This window comes from Cervus canadensis, chromosome 14, assembly GCF_019320065.1.
Source record: "Cervus canadensis isolate Bull #8, Minnesota chromosome 14, ASM1932006v1, whole genome shotgun sequence".
NCBI lineage: Eukaryota > Metazoa > Chordata > Mammalia > Artiodactyla > Cervidae > Cervus > Cervus canadensis.
This window is the reverse complement of record NC_057399.1, coordinates 7,815,705-7,828,872: the sequence shown is the minus strand read 5'-3', so window position 1 is coordinate 7,828,872 and position 13,168 is coordinate 7,815,705. Positions and strand designations below refer to the sequence as shown.

Genomic DNA, 13,168 nt, shown 5'->3' with positions numbered 1-13,168 from the left:
TTTGGGAAAGGTAAAACTGTAACACAGAGACTAGTTCATGACTGCCAGGCTGAAGGGCGGGTGGAGGGTATGACCATAAAGAAATAGCAAGAGGGAGTTGTTTAGGGTGATGGAACTGTTCTTTATTCTGATTTTGATGGTTACACAAATCCATGCCTGTGTTAAAATTCATATAAATGTAAAAGTCTGTAAACATTATATAACTGTAAAATCCTAAAAAGTCAATTTTACTCTGTGATAATTTAGTTTAAAAAAAGAACAACAACAACAAAAAACAGGCCTTTACCTAAGCGATTATCCATCCACTCACTTGCAGCCATGTCCAGATTCTTAAGCCTCAAAAGAATCACTGTTTAGACATTCATCTCATGGCCACATGTTCAGAAGACCTCCCATAAGAAGGCTTGTATGGATAACTAATGCGTTGAATGGATGAATAATGCCTTGAACAGTAAAAATGCTAGAAATATAAAAGGCAATTGTTACTTGTATTTTACTGCTGTTGTCATTGTCTTTTATTTTCTTTTTGTAAAAAACAGATTCATTTTGGAATTCAGCTTCTTTCAATACTGAGACTTCATACCTTCATTTCCCCACGTTCCGAGGAGAGCTGAGTGCTGACGTATCTTTCTTTTTTAAGACCACAGCCTCTTCAGGGGTGTTTTTAGAGAACCTGGGAATCACAGACTTCATCAGGCTAGAGCTGCGCGGTGAGTTGTCCAGTCAGCACACATCCACTGCGGTACTCAGTGATTAACAATAACCTTGCTGGTGACCTAGCTCCTAACACACTGACATGCTTCCTTTGTCAGTTATGTTTTTTCTTAAACACTAAGTGGAAAGTGAAACAGTGATTCCTGCAACACACAACAGTCTGTACAGCTCCTTGTTGTCTTAATTCTATGTGCAAAAAGGGTATTAAACCAAACTGGTCAAATAACTTCTTACTAAATCACAACATTATGTGATTTAATTGACTAAACACATTCTTTACATATATGTAGACAAAACTTAATGTCTTGCTATCTGAAATTCACCTAGTGCTTTTAAAACTACATAAAGGTTTAAACCACCTTTAAATAAAATCACTTCTATGTATAAAGTTAGATAAAATAGTAGTTTTGTTTCTGTAGGTAAATATCTCTATTGTTAGGGCTGAGCAGGATGAACAGTAAACTCTGGGGAGAAATACGTTAAAATCAGCTTCACTTTTCTTTCTCCAGGATACAGGTTTATGCTCCATCCCAGCCCCTCCCCAACCAGCTCAGACTGGCATCTGTCTGCATCCCTGGCATGTCTTTTTCCATGAGGAGCATGTCATAGTACTTTTTTCAGACCTACTCAAGACTAAATTTTCTCTCCTGTAAGTGAACGCGGGCATGTCTCCTATTTTTACTTCCAGCCCCAACAGAAGTGGCCTTTTCCTTTGATGTGGGGAACGGGCCTCGTGAGGTCACGGTGCAGTCCCCCACTGCCTTTAATGACAACCGGTGGTACCACGTGAGGGCAGACCGCAACGTGAAAGAAGCGTCCCTCCAAGTGGGCCAGCACCCGCGCAAGACGCAGCCCGCGCCCGCTGCCGGGCACGCCCGCCTGCAGCTCAACAGCCAGCTTTTCGTGGGTGAGTGCTGCCGGCGGCTCCTAACTGCCGGCTCTGAGCGCAAAGACCCCGCAAGAGCAGATCGCAGCTACAGCAGCGACGACAACGGCTGCTCCGACGCTGTAGGCACTGGTGGGAGAAGGAGATACGAATAAAAATCCTCCTTAACTCTCTCCTTCTCCCGCGGTGTCGATAAGTTCCTTCTCTGTATCTGCGTCTCCATTCTTTCCCTCAGATAGGTCCATCGGCACTGTTTTTCTAGATTCCGTACATATGCATTAATACACGATACTTGTTTGAGCCCAGCCTGGTGCTCTGAGATTCTGGGATTACCTGGAGGGGTGGGAGGGAGTCTCAGGAGCGAGGGGAGATATACATATGTATATACAATTATGACTGATTGAGACTGCTGTGCAGCAGAAATCAACACAACATTATAAAGAAATTATGCTCCAATTAAAAGGTAAATTGAAAAGAAACAATGTTCTAAACTGAAAAGGAACTTGGAGACTGAAACTCCATGCAGGCAGCTCTATAAAGTAGAGCTCTGACGTGTGCTGTGGGTAACTTATATCCAGGGGATGATGAACCAGAAGCATTCACAGGGGCACCTCATGCCCTGGAAAGGGGTCCTGGGGGAATCTGAAGTGGCAAAGCTAAAAACAGAATCTGACTACCAAGTGAGAAAGACGCATGGCCCAGTCCCAGGATTTTTCTGCCCCCGTGGAGGCACCTGCATGACCACCTGCATCAGCAAAAGACACTCTTCCAGTTTTCATATCAGGTGAAGGCAAGGGTAAAGGTTGGTGGGGAAATATCTGGCTGGGATGCAGTCCTTGTGAGTAGGCTAAAGATCAGTCATCCAAAAAGAAGGGGGTGGAGTGGGGTTGCAGGGCTAAGATGGAGCTGATAAAAAAAGGAGTCAGTGTGGTTCAGCCACACAGACACTGTGTACCAAGAACTCATTTAATATGAGTTATCTCTGCCATAGATTATGTGACTCAATGGCTCAGTCATGTCCGATTCTTTACAACCCCATGGACTGTAACCCACCAGGCTCCTCTGTCCATGGGATTCTCCAGGCAAGAATGCTGTAGTGGGTTGCCATTTTCTACTCCAAGGGAACTTCCTGACCCAGAAACTGAACTCACATCTCTTGCATCTCCTGCAATGGCAAGTGGATTCTTTACCACTGGGCCACAGATTATTATACCCAATTTACAGATGAGATCAAGGAGGTTCAGAGAGATCAAGGGACTTGATCACAGAAACCCAACAGGAAGGGAAATCCAAACCCCTGTTGGGACTGATTCCCAGGCTTGCACTCAGTATCATAGACAACTTATGTTTGTTTCAGTTACCTCTTATCGCTACTATTTATTTTTTAAAAAATAGCATTTTTTAAATCCATTTCTCTCATTTCACTTCTTAGTGAAGTCAGAGAATCAGATTTGTAATTGGGACAAAATCCTCCAATGTCCCCCCAAAATCAGACAGTAGGAGGCCAGGCAGAGAGAAGCAGCCTCGTGTGACTGCACAGCAGTATTTAATCCAGCCCAGCACCTCCTCTCCGCCCTGCTCCCTCTCCGCTGCTCTCATTGGAAGCATCATGTTTAGAACCAGAGTGGACTCATTATTTTGCTGTCCCTTCTTTAAAGATAAACACTCTGTGTAGTGGAAGTCTTCCCTCTGATTTACTTGCTTAGTCTTTATTATTGTTTGTTTTTCCCAAAGGGAGAAATAAGTTTTGCTACATCGCTTTTTAGACAACTCTATTTTAATTTGGAAACTAAGCAGATTAACGAAGTAGCTCTCACTTGGTCTGTTCTCACGTATTTTAAAGTAAATAAGGACACAGTCCAATTAAAAATTGATGTAAATCACAAATTAGCACAGAGTCTGCTTTGCCAGAAGTTACCTGCTCCAATGCTCAGGACCTGATGCTATTGAATGAATTTGTGTGTGTGTGTGTGTGAGTGTGTGTGAGTGAGAGAGAGTGTGTGTGTGAGTGTGAGTGCATGTGTGTGTGTGTGTGTGCATGTGAGTGTGAGTGTGTGAGTGAGTGTGTGTGTGAGTGCGCGCGTGTGTGTGTGAGTGAGTGTGTGTGTGAGTGAGTGTGTGTGTGTGTGTGTGAGTGTGTGTGAGTGAGAGAGAGTGTGTGTGTGTGAGTGTGAGTGCATGTGTGTGTGTGCATGCATGTGTGTGTGTGTGCATGTGTGAGTGTGAGTGTGTGTGAGTGCACACGTGTGTGAGTGTGTGTGTGAGTGAGTGTGTGTGAGTGTGTGTGAGTGTGAGTGCATGTGTGAGTGTGTGTGAGTGTGAGTGTGTGTGTGAGTGCGTGTGAGTGTGTGTGTGTGAGTGCGTGTGAGTGAGTGTTTATGTGTGTGAGTGCATGTGTGTGTGTGTGTGAGTGCATGTGTGAGTGTGTGTCAGTGCGTGTGTGTGTGAGTGTGTGTGAGTGTGTGTGTGAGTGCGTGTGTGTGTGTGTGAGTGTGTGTGTGCGTGCATGTGTGTGTGTGTGTGTGCGCGTGTGTGAGTGAGTGTGGTACAGCCCATGGCACCATTAAACTCATCTTCAAGCACAGTTAGTTCTCACTGAGTCGAGGAGGCTTCCCTGAAAGTTATCAGATTGCGAATCAAACTGAACAGTTCTCTTTTCTGATTTAAATTCTGAGGATTAATTAACAGAATTTCTAGGAACAAAGTTTGAATGGAAACCTGCCTAGAGCCAGTGTTTCCGTTATGGTGATGTTTCTAAAGCCTGAGGTGTTAGTTGAAAATTCAATGAATCAGGATCTTTGGGAATAAATCCAAAATCTGTTTTTAGCAGGTACTTCAGGTGACTCCTGTGCTCCCATCTTTATTATGTTCACGTGATAAATGATCAAAAATAGGGAGATATGTATTATTTGGTTAATGTTATACCACCTAACCTCGGAGCTGCCAGGATGGAGTGTGAGAGACCTGAGGTCCTCAATTTCAGTTTTACCTCTTCTGCTGCCTCTTTCTTTGGTCTCTTCCCAGTTCCTTTTCACAGCTGTATTATTCAGAGCTCATCTAAGTAAGGATTAGCATTATATAACACACACACAATATATAGGGTTGGCCAAAAAGTTCATTTGGCTTTTTCTATAAGATGTTACAATAAATCTTAAATAAACTTTTTGGTCAATTGAATACATACATTTGTAATACATCTATTATACAAAAATATATATGCACAAAAATTGTAATATATATAAAATACATGTACAAATTTATATAACACACTTTTATAATATATATTACATCGCAAAGATTTTTAACTATATACCCTTTATTATATATGTCATTGTTTATAAATTTAAATTTTAAAAAGGATCAGTGGTCTTCATTTTGTCTTTTAAGAGAGGAACAAATGTAAAAATGTAAGTCTTTCTAAATATTTTAGAATAAATAGTACCAAGTTCACCTTAAAAAATGTTTTCATTAATGCTTTTAACTCAGTGCCATTTGATGATTCTTAACATTTGATCACAGACTATGTTTTCAGAATTGTGTTTGTTCATGAAACTTTGAGCAGTGACTTTTTTGTCCTTATCTAAATGCGGCTTCCCTGGTGGCCCAGCAGTAAAGAATCCACCTGCAATTCCCGGGGCGCAGGAGATACAAGTTTGATCCCTGCTTGGGAAGATCCCCTGAAGGGGAGCATGGCAACCCACTCCAGTATTCTTGCCTGGAGAGTCCCATGGACATGGACAGAGGAGCCTGGCAGGCTACAGTCCACAGGGCCGCAGAGTCGGACATGACGACCGAGCAGAGAGCAGAGATACGGCCTCAGTTCAGTGTGAAGGTGAAATCCTGAATAAGACACCGAGGCACGCGTTTGCATTTGCAGTGTTTCCCTTGCAGGTGGAACCGCAAGCCGACAGAGAGGCTTCCTGGGGTGCATTCGGTCTCTGCGATTGAACGGGCTGACCCTGGATCTGGAAGAAAGAGCCACGATGACCCCAGGGGTGGAGCCAGGGTGCCCAGGACACTGCAGCACCTACGGTCACCTGTGTCACAACGGGGGGAGGTGTAGAGAAAAGCACAGAGGGATCTCGTGTGACTGCACCTTCTCTGCGTACGACGGGCCGTTCTGCGAGAATGGTGAGTGTGCCCAAGGACAGCCTGCAGGGAGTGGAGGGAGCCCGAGAAGCTCGTGAAGATGCTTCTGGCATCTGACTCTGTAATGGAAAGATAAGGCAGTTCTCTGTGCTGAGTTCAAATAGAGTTGTTTCTATCCCGAATGCCTCCATTTCCCTTGGGAGGAGGTAAGCTTGTATTCTTGACAAGGCTATGACCGCTTCTAGTGGATCAGAGGGGCATCAGTGAGGTCTCCTTGAGGATTTAGTTACAGTTTACTGCTTTAGTAAACTTTAACTATACATTTACACTGGACATTTAATTTTGCATTTTTGAGGCAATAATAAAATATTGTTACTCAATTCTGGGTTATGGGACTATGGAGGGATTATCTCTTTACTTAAGCTTTATTATTTTTCATCTTAATTTTTTTTTAAATTAAAAAACAGCAAAGGTGGAGTTCCCTGGAGGCCTAGGGGTTAGGATTTGGTGCTTTCACTGCTATGGCCCGGGTCTAATCTCTGATCAGGGAACCGAGATACTGCAAGCCGTGTGTCACAGCCAAAATAAAAACAAATAATACTAAACCAAAAAATACTCAGCAGAGCATGACATTATTATTTTTTTCTTTTGAGATATTTGAGGATTAGAGATATTCTTTGCATATACAGAAATATACATAACAAGACGCATGCATTTACATATTGCTAATACAACCAAAATTGCTTGCCATTCCAGACATTTCTGCCTATTTTGGAGCTGGCTCCTCAGTGATCTACAATTTTCAAGAACATTACAATGACACCTTTAGCAAGAACTCCAGCTCCTTCACGGCTTTATTTCATGAGGATCTGACGTTGACAGGAGAAGTGGCCACACTGAGCTTCCGGACCACAGGGACACCCAGCTCACTGCTCTATGTGAGCTCATTCTATGAGGAATACCTTTCAGTCATCCTTGCCCCAAACGGTGAGTGTCTTTACTTTAAGAACAGAAGACTGACTTGGGTGGTGTCCAAGTCCTGGCTATTGTAGATCGTGCTGCTGTGAACACTGGGAGACACGTATCTTTTTCAGTTATGGTCCATCAACAGAGGAATGGATAAAGAAGATGCAGAGCAGATATGCGAAAAAATATTACTCAGCCATAAAAAGCAACACAACTGGGTCATTTGTAGAGATGTGGATGAACCTAGAGAGTGTCATACAGAGTGAAAGGAGTCAGAAAGAGGAAAACAGATACTGTACATTAATGCATACCTGTGGAATCTAGAAAAACATATAGATTATCTTATTTGCAAACAGAGACACAAACATAGAGAACAATTGCATGGTTCCCAAGGGGGAAAGGGTCAGGATGGGAAAAATTGGGAGGTTGAAATTGACTTATATACATGGCTGATACTATGTATAAAATAGATAACTAATGAGAACATTCTATATAGAACGGCAGTGGGGGTGAGGAAGTCTTGCCTTCTGAAATGAAATAATTAGTGTCACTGTACGGATATGCAGCAACACAAGAGGTGACTCTACACATAGACATCACCACAGTCAATACCAAAATCAGATTGACTATATTCTTTGCAGCCAAAGATGGAGAGGCTCTATACAGTCAGAAAAAACAAGACCAGGAGCTGACTGTGGCTCAGATCATGAATTCCTTATTGCCAGAGTCAGACTTAAATTGAAGAATGTAGGGAAAACCACTAGGCCATTAAGGTCTGACCTAAATCAAATCCTTTATGAGTATACAGTGGAAGTGAAAAATAGATTCAAGGGATTAGATCTGATAGACAGAGGGCCTGAAGAACTATGGATGGAGGTTCATAACGTTGTACAGGAGGTGGTGATCAAAACCATCTTCAAAAAAAAGAAATGCAAAAAGGCACAATGGCTGTCTGAGGAGGCCTTACAAACAGCTGAGAAAAGAAGAGAAGTGAAAGGCAAAGGAGAAAAGGAAAGATATACCCATCTGAATGCAGAGTTCCAAAGAATAGCAAGGAGAGAGAAGAAAGCTTTTCTAAGTGAACAGTGCAAAGAAATAGAGGAAAACAATAGAATAGGAAAGACTAGAGACCTCTTCAAGAAAATTATTGATACCAAGGGAACATTTCATGCAAAGATGGGCACAATAAAAGACAGAAATGGTAGGGACCTATCAGAAGCAGAAGAGATTAAGATGAGTTGGCAAGAATACACAGAAGAACTGTACAAAAAAGATCTTAATGACCCAGAAAACCATGATGTGATCACTTAGCTAGAGCCAGAAATCCAGGAGTGTGAAGTCAAGTGGGCCTTAGGAAGCATCACTATGAACAGTTAGTGGAGGTGAAGAAATTCCAGCTAAGTTATTTCAAGTCCTAAAAGATGATGCTGTTAAAATGCTGCACTTAGTATGCCAGCAAATTTGGAAAACTCAGCAGTGGCCACAGGACTGGAAAAGGTCAGTTTTCATTCCAATTCCAAAGAAAGGCAATGCCAAAGAATGTTCAAACTACCACACAATTGCAATTATTTCATGTTATAGCAAAGTAATGCTCAAAATTCTTCAAGTGAGGCTTTAGCAGCACATAAATCATGAACTTCCAGATGTTCAAGCTGGATTTAGAAAAGGCAGAGCAACCAGAGATTAAATTGCCAACATCCGTTGGATCATAGAAAAAGCAAGAAAGTTCCAGAAAAACATCTACTTTTGCTTCATTGATTACACTATAGCCTTTGTCTGTGTGGATCACAACAAACTGTGGAAAATTCTTAAAGAGATGGGAATGCCAGATCACTTTACCTGCCTCCTGAGAAATCTGTATGCATGTCAAGAAGCAACAGTTAGAACCGGACTTGGAACAATGGACTGGTTCAGAATTGGGCAAAGGAGTATGTCAAGGCTATGTATTATCACCCCGCTTGTTTCACTTATATGCAGAGAACATCATGTGAAGTGCTGGGCTGGATGAAGCAAAAGCTGGAATCTAGATTGCTGGAAGAAATATCAATAACCTCAGGTATGCAGATGACCATCCTTATGGCAGAAAGCAAAGAGGAACTAAAGAGCTTCTTGATGAAAGTGAAAAAGAGGAGAGTGAAAAATTTGGCTTAAAACTAAATGTTCAAAAAACGAAGATCATGGCATCCAGTCCCATCATGTCATGGCAAATAGATGGGGAAACAATGGAAATAGTGACAGACTTTATTTTCCTGGGCTCCAAAATCACTGCACATGGTGATTGCAGTCATGAAATTATAAGACATTTGCTCCTTGGAAGAAAAGCTATGACAAACCTAGACAGAATATTAAATAGCAGAGACATTGCTTTGTTGACAAAGGTTAGTATTGTGAAAGCTATGGTTTTTCAGTAGTCATGTGTGGATGTGAGAGGTGGACCATGAAGAAGGCTGAGTGCCAAAGAGTTGATGTTTTTGAACTGTGGTGTTCAAGAAGACTCTTGGGAATCCCTTTGGCAGCAAGGAGATCAAACCAGTCCATCCTAAAGGAAATCAACCCTGAATATTCATTGGAAGGACTGATTCTGAAACTGAAGTTCCAATACTTTGACCACCTGATGTGAAGAGCTGATTCGTTGGAAATGACCCTGGTGCTGGGAAAGATTGAGGGCAAGAGGAGAAGGGGATGACAGAGGATGAGATGATTAAATGGCATCACCAACTCAATGGACATGAGGTTAAGCAAACTCCAGATATAGTGAAGGACAGGGAAGCCTGGCCTGCTGCTGTCCATGGGGGTCGCAAAGAGTGACTGAACAACAACAAAGTATGTGAGAATTGTATCATAAAGAAGGCTGACAGCCAAAGAATTTCATACTGTGGTGCTGGAGAAAACTCTTGAGAGTCCCTTGGACAGCAAAAAGATCAAACCAGTCAGTCCTAAAGGAAATCAACCCTGAATATTCATTGGAAGGACTGATGCTGAAACTGAAGCTCCAATACTTTGGCCACCTGATGCAAACTGCTGACTCGTTGGAAGACACTGATGCTGGGAAAGATTGAGGGCAGGAGGAGAAGGGGACGACAGAGTACAAGACGGCTGGATGGCATCACCTCTTCAGGGGACCTGAGTTTGAGCAAGCTCTGAGGGATGGTGATGGACAGGGAAGCCTGGCGTGCTGCAGTCCGTGGGGTCACAAAGAGGCAGACACAGCTGAGCGACTAAACAACAGCAACACTGTTCATTTTGAAAGACGGCATCTCATTTTCTATATGGGAGCTATTTCCTCCTCCTTGGAAGTGAAATCATGAAGTGTGTTAAATCATATCAAACCCAGTTTCCTTGAGCATCATGTAAATGTGATTGTTCTCTACCCATCAGAAGTTGGGAAGTCAGTCTTGCCCTGTCGCCTCTGTGCGGGCTGTTACTTCAGTCGTGTCTGACTCTGTGACCCTGTGGATTCCAGCCCTCCAGGCTCCTCTGTCCATGGGATTCTCCAGACAAGAATACTGGAGTGGGTTGCCATGCCCTCCTCCAGGGGATTTTCGCAACTCAGACATCGAACAAGAGTCTCTCATTTCTCCTGCATTGGCTGGTGGGTTCTTCACCACTTGTGCCGCCTGGGAAGCCCCCCATGCCCATCCACGTATAAAGAGAAGTAGAATGAGTATTCCCTAACCCATGGTCGCCAGGAAAAGAGCAGAACTAACACTCTCCCATTACAGAATAAAACTAAGCTTCAACCCTTACTCATGGAGAATAAAGGGAGAAACTTCTGGAAAAGATTTCTACAGTCACTGACTAATAGGATCTATTACAGATGATGCCACAGTGCCGGGTGGAGAGTGCATCTGTGAAGAAGAGCAGTGTGTGGATTGGGAAATTTGGATATTGTAGCAAATCACTCACTTTTCTCTTTTTGCTATTTCTTGATTATGGTAGAAACATTAGAAAATATTTCTGGTTGTGCAAAAAAAATAATGTGAATGTCAGTGATACATTAAAATGCATTAAAGTAAGTCACATTAAAAGAAGTTATGCTTGTAGAAACTGAAAGTTAATACAAAATTGCTTGAGGTTTTACCATTTAATAATACGAATACCACATGAATAATTAACTTCAAGCCTCACTTGGTGTTTTCATATGCTTAACTTGGACTTTTTCCTCTGGTTCAGGAAAATGGAAGAACTTGGAAAAAGACTGTTTGGTCTTGACTTTTAAGACTGTGTAACTGGACTCTGAATTTGGCCCCAAAACAGCATATAAATAATTGCTAGTCTGGGAAAAGTGACTGTATGCACTCAAGTAAAGGCGCCATAGATTCAAATTGTATTAATTTTTTTCATGTGCATTAGGACCTGCATTGCCAGTTTTTATAAAATTCTGTTTTAGTTACAATGTCATTCTTCTCTTCTTTAGGAAGTTTGCAGATCAGGTATAAGCTAGACAGACACCGAGACCCTGACGTTTTTAATTTTGGTTTTAAAAATCTGGCTGATGGGCAGCTTCACCACGTGAGGATTAACAGAGAAGCAGCAGTGATGTCTGTAGAGGTAAGGTCGTAAATTCAACAGCAGCAGCAGTAACCAAAATCAAGATGCTCAGAAAGCATGACTTAAAGCCAAAATTTGATAACAAATCCTAATAAATGAAATACACATTCGGCACTGTCCTTCCATAAGTCTAGGATAGGAAATGTAGTCACGGTGTTTCATTTCATTTTGCAATGTTAGTTTATCAAGAGACTGTCAAAGGTTTTTATTAACATTTGACCTTTTAAAATACCATGCTCTCCTCAGTGGTTTCACTTTATATGATTGGGAAATATTGCCTAGTTTTTCATAGGGACTACTGGAGATATTCCAATGGGAACCTATTCCCACTGTATTACAAAAGAACAAATGCTACTGAAATTTAAACACACAAGAAAAAGCATGATCTTGCTTAAAGTGGAAATACATTTTGAAAAACATCAGAGTCTTTAAATTATGCATTGTCACTGGGTTTTGAAGAGTAATCTTTTACATTGAATCTGTATGAATAATACATTTTTTTCTGTTCATGTTATAAATTTCCTCTAAATAAGTAAAAACTTTGAGGTTCAAAGTAGCTTTTGCATCTCTCTGTGGACTGTACCAATTATGATACTTAAATCATGAAGACAAATGTAGGGGAAAAGGATGGCGTGGAGTGAAATTTGAGGTGCTAAAGAAGTTGTTTATAAAATACTTTTCTCTTTTAACCTTTGTGATAGCTTGAACGTATGGATTATTTTTATCATTTTTCTTGGTTTTCCTTTGATTCCCATCCTTTTATCAAAATTGCTTGCCATTTTGATGTTTACATCTTGTGGAACATTTAATAGGTTAACCAGAATGCAAGGAGACAAGTCATCCTGTCTTCAGGGACAGAATTCGATGCTGTCAAGTCCATTATGTTGGGGACAGTTTTAGGTAAGTGGAAGAAAGAGGGCCCCTCTCCCCCTACCACCCTATGATTGATATCAGAAGTGTTAAGTTGCAAATATGGGAAGCATTCATCATGCTGAAAGGAGCTCCTTGACATATTCATGATTTCCCAGTGAGTAACAATCAAGGTAGAAGCTTGCACTCTTGTCTGAGTGTGCATATAATCACGACGAAGTGCTGCTTGCGAGTTGAACAGGGGCGTTCCTTGAAAACTGCCTCCACACTTACCCTCTCACTTAGCAATCAAGCATAATGAAACTTTGCATTTTTCTAACAATTCAGGGAAGACAAAATCAAAGCAGATAGCAAGTTCACAAACTCTTTAGTAATCAGGGGTCAAATGCAGAAATCATTTTAATGATAAATCTAGACGTAGGCTTAAGAAAAAGCTGCTCTTAGCAAACAAATAAGCTTTGAACTGTGGCCTGGTCCCTGCCTTGCCTGTGGGCTGAGGTGAAATGTTTTCATTACTCCCAGCTACTCTTGGAAAATCACACTCTAAATATCCCACAGACGTCCTGTCCTTTATGGCTGTTAGTTATTCTCCATAAAAATGCCAAAGTAAAAGGATACTTTACTATTTAAATGTCAAAACCTTGATGCCTTTCCCCCCCTTTTCACTGAGAATTACATTGAAATAAAAACAAATATTGAAAGGTATTTCTTTTCTTTTTGATTATTTATAAACTATATGTTTTATTGATATTTAAATGTTATCTAGGGGAAATTCTCCATGGCATATTTATTATTCCTTCTCTAGTACTTTTTTTTTTTAATTAGTTGGAGGCTAATTACTTCACAACATGTCAGTGGGTTTTGTCATACATTGATATGAATCAGCCATAGAGTTACACATATTCCCCATCCCGATCCCCCCTCCCACCTCCCTCTCCACCCGATTCCTCTGGGTCTTCCCAGTGCACCAGGCCCGAGCACTTGTCTCATGAATCCCACCTGGGCTGGTGATCTGTTTCACCATAGATAGTATACATGCTGTTCTTTTGAAACATCCCACCCTCACCTTCTCCCACAGAGTTCAAAAGTCTG

At 41.5% G+C, this 13,168-nt stretch overlaps 1 protein-coding gene across 1 annotated transcript in view; it reads left to right on the top strand.

Annotated features, from left to right (window-relative positions):
• The window catches only part of LOC122453341 (contactin-associated protein-like 3), a 198,994-nt gene extending 186,786 nt beyond the window's left edge, over positions 1–12,208 (top strand). Inside the window, exons 16-21 of the mRNA XM_043487328.1 lie at positions 540–710; positions 1,403–1,621; positions 5,492–5,731; positions 6,446–6,676; positions 11,073–11,206; positions 12,019–12,208. Coding sequence (XP_043343263.1) covers positions 540–710; positions 1,403–1,621; positions 5,492–5,731; positions 6,446–6,676; positions 11,073–11,206; positions 12,019–12,150 — 1,127 coding nt within the window. The 3' untranslated portion in view covers positions 12,151–12,208. The remainder of the gene's footprint in view (positions 1–539; positions 711–1,402; positions 1,622–5,491; positions 5,732–6,445; positions 6,677–11,072; positions 11,207–12,018) is intronic.
• Positions 12,209–13,168: the final 960 nt, after the last annotated feature.